Consider the following 10,182-nt stretch of genomic DNA (forward strand, 5'->3'; position numbering starts at 1 on the left):
CTTCCTCCTTAACTTTGCAATTACATTTAATTGAAAAATGTTAAGTGTTTTTTAAAGCTGGCCATAGACTGGTAGATATTCAAATTAGCTTGCATATGAAGAATCTCGTCAGAACATTAGATAAGGCCATCAGAGACTTGACAAATGTCATTCGAAATTTGGAATAAGTGGAGTTTCTCGAACGTAACTGTTCCGGTGCGATCAAAATGCTGCAAGCACTATTTTGATCGCACCGGAACGCACTGCAGGCACAATGTGCCTTGCAATCCCGTGCGGGCGATCGCATTGCGGCCGCAGGGCGTGGCTACGGTGCCATTCACTTTAATGGCCCGCCACGCCCCCTCCAGCTTGGCAAAAAAGTGAGCTGGCCGCGATGCAGTGCGCTCCGGTCCGGATTCTGACCGGAACGCACTGCCTATCTTCCTGTCTAGTAAAACTTTTGTCACCAGGACAGGAAGTGAGTGAAAATCACTCTAAAAGAAATCTGACAGAGCTTCTAACCCTTTCTCACTCTATGCTAAAGAAAAAAAGGTTTGGGCATGACATGCTTTAACTAGAGGTTTATACACTGTAGTAATAAAAGTAGACTAGCGGAAAGCAGGTCTCACTTTCAAGCCTCGTTTAGCCTATATAGGCAGGTAACCTACAGAATCAGGGTGTATAGTTTGTTTCATTAGTCTTGCTGGTGTAAACATATTTATACATGTATCTTTACAGTTCTCTCATATAAAACCATGCCTGGTTAAATGTTTGCTTTAGATATTGACAGAACGTAGGTTGTATTTTAAGAGGTCCTATTTTGAAATATATACTAGAAAAGAAATGACTGTAAACTTCAAAGGTAAACACTTAATAAAAAATTCAGAGCGTAATAACACATACAAGTTCGGGAATGCTACACTTTATTATTACCATATCTAAATTACAGACCTCGATGTTCACAGATTGGAGAGAGCTGGTTCCTGGTCTTTGATTCCTAAATAAGTACAGGTCGGAATCATTTGACATTGTTTAGGAATGATTTGTGATCCACACTTGTGTGTAAAGTCAGCTGGTGCATTTTAAGTCTTCATTAAAGGCACAATTCTTACCTTGGGATTTAAGGCCGTCAATGAGTTTGCTAAAGATTCCTTTATGAGACTTCCCATCTGGATGTGTAACCAAGACATCTACATCTCCGCATGTCGATTTGTGTCGCCGGTATGAGCCACAAGCCATGCTGATCATCTCTGGATTAATGTCCTTGGCTGCTTTCCGTACCTGGGTGAGAGAAGACGCAGGTTTTTATATTATAAACAAAGGTATAAAGCTCTGCTTGGGCTGCACAAGACAGGATCTACATAAACCTGGGAAAACACATAGGGGGGATTTTATCAAAACTGGAGCACACACAATCTGGAGCAGATGTGCATGGCAACCTTCTTCTCTCAGCTTCTCTCTTCAGTTAAGATTTGAAAATGAAAGAGAGAAGCTGATTGGTTGCCATGCACAGCTGCTCTATATTTTCTCTGCTTCACTTTTGATAAATCTCCCTCATGGTTTTTTTGGCCCCTGGTTCTATATGGCTTATCCTTGTTACTGGTATTCACAGGGAGCTATGTGCAGCACCAACTCTACCCAGTGAATATAGGCATTCACGTTCACACACAGTAGTTATACAGGTTGGTTAAGCCCACCGCATAAATGGCCACCTGCCCAGTATTCATAATCTACATAGTCAATGACGTTTGTACAGCTGGACAATTTAACTTGTGCAACTTTTGGCTTGTGCACATATATGTATGCACATATAGTGTATGTGTGTATATGTGTGTGCGTGCGTGTATGTATATATATATATCTTTTCTTATCCACTGCAGAGATAAGGTCACTGTTTGCAAACAGTTAGGATTTTCCCATTTAAGAAAAGAGGTTCTTAATATGTATAGCAAGTGGAGCAGCCCTAAATAAAACATTCCCTCACAAATCCAGAGTGACATGCGTCAGTAAGCCGTTCCCCAGATGTTGTAGACAATGACATACTAAAAGGTCTGCAGCTTCCGAATATCGCCTTTTCGGTGTTGTTTTTCCTTTTTATCTCTCTATAACAATTAAGGATCATCTTCTATTAGCAGAATAAACCCATTAATTCTGTCTTGTGTGTGCCGGTGACATGACTAAGAAGGTCACCACTCTTTTCTCATGCATATTTTGTCTCTTTTTAATGAAGATTTCTAAGGACCTGCTACACTGCCACGGAGTGCAAAGCTTCCCCGAGCTCTTGATGCAACATACAGCAAGGACAGTGCCTAATCCCTTAATCCCCTCTTTCTCCTGGGCTTCACCCACAGGGGCCTAGAGACCCGGGACAAGTAATCCAATCAACAACAACAATGGGCCATGGCTCCTCCTCCTGCAGCAGCCACAACAACCTGGCTGACTTTTGAAAAGACGGGGAGGGGAGAAGAAAGGTACTTGAAATTGGAAAGTCATTCTTGAAAATCCTTTACGTGACAACCGTGTTTGAACAAAAAGGGGAGGGTGGCAGTGGGGGGAATGAGTCTTTGGCCTTTAATCACACGCATGGGAACAAGATTCTCAGTGGGGTCCGGTTTGGTGTGCATTCTTTAAAATCAGGCTCTGTGGCTGAGTGACAGCGTCGCAATGACCGATGCTTCCACGGTGATGGGGGTATGCAGGTGTAACATAAAGCAGCCCCGTTCCAACCCACCCCGAGGGATCCTGTCACTCAACAGCAACTTTTCCAACTCCGCCGCTTTTCATTTTCTCAAACAGACTGTCTTTGAAATAGTGTGTCCTGATGATCATTACAAAGAGCTGTGCTCTTACAGAAGCTTGTGGGAGAGAGAACCCTTTCTTAACAGAATATATTAATGTTGTGCCCCGAATAATAGAAGAAAAAGAAATTTGCAGAGGCAAAAGGCACAAATACCCTGAAAACAAAAGCAGAGTTTATCTGCACAGCTTGATCATGTCTTCCAGCTCCATTCCCAGCAGCCAAAGAGCTCACATGTTGCTTAACCTTACTTTAATCAACTTTAGATCTGGCAAAAAAGAAGGAGCCCAGGAATTTGTTAAGGGATTGCCAGCTATTTATTAACAAAGTGACAGTCCGTTATGTTCCAGCTGAATTTGATGCTTTGTAGTTGCTGCCCTTTGGTTGTATTGTGTGCTATACATGATCACTGCATGGCAAACATGCACACAATATGCCTTCTGAACTTCAAAAGATTAGCACGTCCAGCATTACCTATCCATATGTTTTAGGACCCCTGTTCATCTTACATGGACAGGCAAACTGATAACAAGCCACTGGACTTGAATCTGAATTTCTGGCTTTGGCGCTTGCAGGTAACAAGAGAATGGCCAGATGAGCACAGCATCAAGGGCTTGTTCACACGCTATCGCCCACACCAGAACGCATGGCACAGCAATGCCTGTGGTGCGATCGCACTGCGGGCTGGAGGCATGTCTGCGGTGCCTTTGACATTAAGGCACCACCACGCGCCCTCCCGCCCTAGAACGCAGGGAGGCTTGCTCTACGCGATCCAGTGTGTTTTGGCCACTAACCGTGCTGGAACGCACTGGACAGTGCATGAACAAGCCCTTAAGGTGGGTGACGTCATCAGATTTCCATCCACCCTTATAGAAGTGGATGTAAATTTTGGTGGGGACAATTCATGGAACAATTATTGGCAAACTATGACTAAAGTTTCTTCCTTAGGCCAAATATCAATCCGTTTGAAAGTAGTTATAAAAATAATGTATGGCTTAGATGCACACTATGCATCCAAGATCCCCAAACACACCAGTGTCAGACAGAGGTGCAGTGACAAGAATCTTGTCACTTTTTGTTCATAAGCTCAACAAAGCAATGCACAATAAAACCCAAGGCAAACATTCATTCTCTGCAACAGTAAATTACAACAGACTTACAGTTTCTTCAATCTTTCCAGCCTCTTCCCTTGTCATGCGGTCTAGGAAGTCTTCATAATGTTTTAAGCCAATGGCCTGTTGGTTGGTCAGGTTTGCCTTGGAGCGGATGTCATCCAAACTTCGAAATCCCTAAGAAAGGCATAAGATAACCAGTGCACAATGTATATGGTTAGATTGGACTTACACAAAATGTCTTAAATGAAAAGTGTGTATCACAACCATCAGCTTATATTAGAGATGCACCGAAATAGAAATGTAAAAACCGAAACAAAGTTGAAATTAAAAAAATTGTCAGGCCGTAACCGAAAATGTTTTTATTTTTAATTTTTTCACATTTTTAAAATATTTTATTTTTATTTATTTTTTATAAACTTTTAAAAAAAATGTAATATTGATTTTTATTTATTAATTAATTTTTTACTTTAAGGCTGTCACTTTCTCTCCTCCCCGCTGGGACACAGAGCAGCCCCCAGCGGGGAGGAAAGAAAGCTGAGATGTGCCGCTGTATTGGCAGGAAAATGTCACTTTCGGCATTTAGCCAAAAGTGCCATTTTCGGCTGATATATCGGTGCATCCCTAGCTTATATCTTTCACTTTTCAACCTGAACTACAAATGGAAGGTGAAATCTGAGCCACTACCAGCAACAAATATGCTTCCTATACATGAGGCAAAAAAAGGTAATTACATACCTGTTGGTACCAGCTCTGGGCTGTCTTTACACCAGCCCCCCAGATGTTAGAGAAGACCTCTAGCACAGCAACGCTGTCACTGATGTGATCTAGTTTCCGCAGGTGTCCACTGTCCAGTATTTCATCGATTTTCTCAGCCATCTTCTTACCAATGCCAGTAATGTTGGCAGCTTCCTAAAAACAACAGCAGTGTGAACAAACCGAACTCTACAGTTCAAAGGACATTGCCAATTTCTTCCCTTTAAAGTTCATAATTGGTAAAGAGGAATTTAAGACAAGTAGAGGAGTTCAATAAACTATGAAAACTATCCATAAACGCAGCAATCACATTCAAATTTCCAAGGTATGTCTGATTAGTGGGAGTGAAAAACTACGTAGTAGTACTTTCATTTTTTTTTACATTTCCATATGTGATAGGCAGCAAGGAACTTTAAGTGAGTGAAGGTGAAGTCCAGGATCACCAGTAGAGCAAAGCTCAGTTTTGGATCAAACCCGCTCCGAACCGTAGCTCCACTGAACTCAAATGTGTCATGGGGCCACCAACCCAATAGGCTGCTGGCCAGGACATTCATGGTAAATGCCATTAACCAAATATTGCCAAGTGACTATATAAGATCAATGATATCGCTGCATCCCACTCCTTTGATTACATGCAACAGCAGGTGGGAAATTCCCCAGCTGCAGCGGATTGGGTAGCAGCGGAAGGAGTTTCCTTCCATGTTCAGAGGAACTTAGGTTTAGACCGGGTTTGGTCCCTAATCCAATCCCTAATCACCAGGTTACAGATAAAAGGTAATGAGGTAGAATGTGCAACTACGGTATTTCAATTTGGACTGGAATGTCTCATTAAATATGTACACATTTTAAAGTTTCTATAGTTTTAGCAAATGATATGTACATTTTTGAGACCTTATTACAATATACCAACAGTGCCTTATTTTTTGCTAACCATAGCAGTTCTACACAAATGTTTGAAGAATAAAAACGAACATTATGACTATATCCTTTTCATCAAGCATCTTATTTTGCTAGTCTAAGTGAAATCAATGACCAAAACAGTCCATACAGGGGTGCCTTTCCAATTATTACATTCTTTAAAAAATATGCATTAGAAAATATGTAAGAAGTTTAAACACATAAAAGCCAACAATATCCAATTTAGGAAATATGAATTTGATGACATTGTTACATCTAAAGCAACGGTATTACCAAACAAGTTATAGTAAGAAGGCCAGATGTTCTAAAAACAAGTGGTTCTGGATACTACATTTCCACAAGGGTATAAAAGGAATGATCTGCATGGCTGTGGATCATTCTTTAATATGCAAATCAAATTTAAGAACTGCACACACTGGACCTTCTGATTTAGGGCCTGTTCACACTGTAAAATGCGTTTACGGCATGCTTTCGTGCCATGAATGCACTGGATCGCATAAACAAAGCCTCACCGCGTTCTGGGGTGGGAGGGTGCATGCTGGTCATTTCAATTGCACCACATACATGCCTCCCGTCCGGACCAAAACGCGTGGTACCACAATGCCCTGTGTTCCAGTGCGGTGTGATCGCAAAAAATAGTGCATGCACTGGAATGCGGGTCATTGCGGTACCAAGCATTCCGGTGCGGGCGATCACACTGCGGGAAGGAACGCATTGGGATGACGTAAACAGGCCCTTAGGAAGCGAAAGAATTCCACTTATTTACAACACTCCTTACAATCAATATAGAACAAAAGTTGTATTCATGGATATTTTTGTGTTAGTTTACCTGAGATGATGTGACTGGCTTGTGATAACTTTTTAACGCATTTATAGCCTTTGAATACCCCAGAGATCTCCAGCGGTCTCCTTGAATGGAGTAGGCCTTTGCGAGTACTTCTAGCTTGTCAGTGATAAACTGATTGTAATTCTCTTTCTTGGTCTCAGATGATTGGGCGCACACCCACTTTCCAGCCACCGCCGGTGCTTCCTTACCGGCCTTCTCACTCTCTGTGCTCTTTGTAACCTGCTGGCCAAACATCAATGCATCCAGGTCACCCTGAGTTACACCTAAATCTTCTCCATCGCTGCCCTCGTCAGATTCCTTCACAGTGAGAAAAGGAAACAACTGTTGGTTAAGAGCATCTAATATTGTTTTTTAAAGTGCCGAAGAACACTGAAGAAAACATTTCTTAAGGAATGTTATATGCAAGTGTGGATAGAACTACCGGAGCGCACATCTTATCCACTGCCTGGTTCCAGGATAAAACCTCTTTCGGCACATGGAAGAACTTTAATTAAAGCATGCAAAAATGCAGCATATCCGCAAACAGGTCTTCGTCCATATTCAAAGCTCTTTCACTATATTGCATAAGTATGGCAGTACAGAACAGTCAAGCTCCCATTTCATACAGTAATGTTTCAGGTCTTTGTCAAGCTAAAACAAAGGACAAGACCTGGTCTGAAACATTGCTATGTGAAATGGGAGCTTGACTGTTCTGTACTGCCATGCTTATGCAATAAAGTGAAAGTGCTTTGACTATGGACGAAGACCTGTGTGTTGATGTGCTACACTGCTACATGCAAGTGTGGATATACTGTATACGTGCGTACGTTTACTTAAAGTATATCTGAAGCCAAACTTTTTATTCCATTGTGGATAGAGAACAGGAGAGTTAAAAGTAGGGCTGCAGCTAACGATTATTTTCATAATCGATTAGTTGGCCGATTATTAAGTTCGATTAATCAGATAAAAAAGAAAAAAAAAGGCTCCAGTGATGGACTACTAGTTTGTATTGAGATTGTAGTCCATCACGGGAGCAAGCTTGGCGCGGTGGAAGTAAAAAAAAAGTGTGGTGTGCAATATAGTACATTATACAGCGGCGCAGTGCAGAATACCAGCAGCTATAGAGGAATGTAGCAATAGTACATTATACTATAATGTACTATTGCTGGGATTTGTAGTCCTTTGTAGCTGGCGTTATTCTCCATTGCGCTGTATATAATGTATTATTGCTGGGATTTGTAGTCCCCTATAGCTGGTGGTATTCTCCATTGCGCTGTATAAATGATTATACTGCGCAATGCAGATTACCACTGACCAGTTATATAGGGACTAGAAATCCCAGCAATAATACATTATACAGCGCAATGGAGAATAACGCCAGCTACAGAGGAACAACAAGTCCCAGCAATAATACATTATACCGGGTGTTTAATATATTATTGCTGGGATTTGTTGTTCCTCTATAGCTGCACAGTGTGCTGTTTTTTTTTTTTTTTAAACAGGAAACATTAAAACAGGTCTCCCTCACCTGTTTCTGAACCCTTGTAAGTCGCGGCGGCGTGCTCTGCGGGCATGTGTCCGGCTTGTGTGGTGGGCGTGGCGTGCATAGCGTAACTCGTACCTGTTCCACCATATCACCCCTGTACTCCTGTTCCACAACGGCACCCCCACACAACTATTCCACCATTGCACGCCAATACACCTGTTCCTCGCTGCACCTTCATACACCTGTTCCACCGCTTCACACCCATGCAACTGTTCCACACAGCACCCCCACACACCTCTTCAACTACTGCACCCATACACCTGTTTCACACAGCACCCTTGTACACCTGTTCCACCACAGCACCCCCAAACACCTATTCCACCACATCACACTCATACACCTGTTCCACACTGCACCTCCATACCCCTTTTCCACCACCACAACCCCGCACACCTGTTCCAGCACTGCAAACATTTTCAATCGTCGATTTTAATCGACTAAATCGATTAACTGTTGCAGCTCTAGTTAAAAGTGCTGTCAGGTTTTTTTTCCGTATCTCATTAGGGAGTTTTCCTTTCACTTCCTGTCCTGTAGACTCAAGAGGAAGTGAGAGGACATATTTCCAATGTGAGGGGTGTCACAGGATCAAGTCTCCCCCATTGGAAGATGTCCCCTCTAGTCTTGTATTGGTGGCAACTCAAAGTTTTGGATTTATCCCTCTTCCTTTCCCCATGCCAATGGTGATCAGGATAATTAGAGTGAGTGCCTTTCCCTAACGGGGTGACAGACAGCAATAAAACCGGACTACTCTATACCAATGTTAAAAAAATGAGTTTTAAATGTCATTAAACTTTAATGCAAACACCTCATTAGTGTGGTCAGGTTGAATTCAGAAAGTGTCAGCAGAGGAGCAATCATGGGGGTGTGGAACAAGAGGATAACTACACAACCTGAACACTGCAATAAATAAACTGCAAACATAAAGAGGTAAAACTACCAGCCCAGTTTAGTTACTGGGGTACACTGGGGCATGCTGAACTAACTTCTGTCAACTGCTGCCCTCCTACTACAATAATTTTGCATCATTCTGCAACTCAAATTCAACTTACCGTACTCTGAATATCAGACACCGCCAGGTGCCCACACACCGTCTCCGGACCCCTGTAACCCGGAATGCTCTCATACAAATGCTGATCAGCCTCCTGGTCACTGGCTATGGCTCGTCTCTCCCTCATGTGCTTTACTATTGGCTCATCACTATGACTGACAATCTCAATAAAGCAACAGCAAGACTTATAAACTAGGACAAGACACCGGCATGTCAGGCACCTGACAGAGTTTTCTTTTTAGAGTAAGCAACACTTTCCCAAAGGTTTACATTGGAGAAATAGAAAACACTCCCAGGTTAGTTATGTCAATTGTAACATTTGTAACCAAATTTTACAGATTGCTACCTACAGGTGAAACTCGAATAATTAGAATATCATGCAAAAGTAATTGCAGTAAGTGCTGCAAAAGGGGCCCAAACCAAGTACTGAGTACATATGCATGCTTGTACTTTTCAGAGGTCCGATATTGTTCTATGTACAATCCTTGTTTTATTGATTGCATGTAATACTCTAATTTTTTGAGGTTGTGGATTTGGGGTTCTTGGGGTTTTCATGAGCTGTAAGCCATAATCATCACAATTATGGCAAATCACGGCTTGAACTATCTTGCTTTGCATGTAATGAGCCTATCTCATATATTAGTTTCACCTTTTAAGTTGCATTAGTGAAATAAATGAACTTTGCACGATATTCTAATTATTCGAGTTTCACCTGTACTTATGCTGAACATATGGTAATGCATTGTAGTATTTAAAAAGAATGTTTTAAAAGGAGTGTAAAGAATGTTTTTAAAAGGAGTGTTCAGTCCAAATACAGCCCTGGTATCACTTTAGATGTTAGCACTGTATAGAATGTTTTCATGAGATCAGCATAAACATTTCTACTGCAATCGGAAATCTAAAGAAGACATAACAAGGAATGGATTATCTGAAAGGTTTACTGTACTTCATTTTTCCAGGATGAGAATAGTTAGGCAACCCATGTGCTCACCCGCTGTAGATTGGTCAGGATCTTCAGCAAATCAGCAGTTTTAAAAAAGCCTCCAAGCAGGTCTGAGGATACTATAGAGGTTTAGAGTTGGAAGATCTCCTATTTTTAACAGTGCCCGGCCTTGAAAAGCCACCGACAGCAACAGATTGATTTATCAGAGGTTGCAACAGTGAATGATAACATTAAGATGGAGGGGGGGGGGGGGGGGG

General features: G+C 41.8%; 1 protein-coding gene across 1 annotated transcript in view; it reads right to left on the reverse strand.

Moving 5' to 3' along the window:
• The window catches only part of POLL (DNA polymerase lambda), a 23,528-nt gene that overhangs the window by 2,507 nt on the left and 10,839 nt on the right, over positions 1-10,182 (reverse strand). The window contains exons 5-8 of the mRNA XM_018565031.1: positions 6,392-6,706; positions 4,627-4,800; positions 3,937-4,065; positions 1,092-1,260 (exon numbers count right to left, since the gene is read on the reverse strand). Coding sequence (XP_018420533.1) covers positions 1,092-1,260; positions 3,937-4,065; positions 4,627-4,800; positions 6,392-6,706 — 787 coding nt within the window. The remainder of the gene's footprint in view (positions 1-1,091; positions 1,261-3,936; positions 4,066-4,626; positions 4,801-6,391; positions 6,707-10,182) is intronic.

This window comes from Nanorana parkeri, unplaced genomic scaffold (assembly GCF_000935625.1).
Source record: "Nanorana parkeri isolate BGI_ZX_2015 unplaced genomic scaffold, ASM93562v1 scaffold807, whole genome shotgun sequence".
Taxonomy (NCBI): Eukaryota; Metazoa; Chordata; class Amphibia; order Anura; family Dicroglossidae; genus Nanorana; species Nanorana parkeri.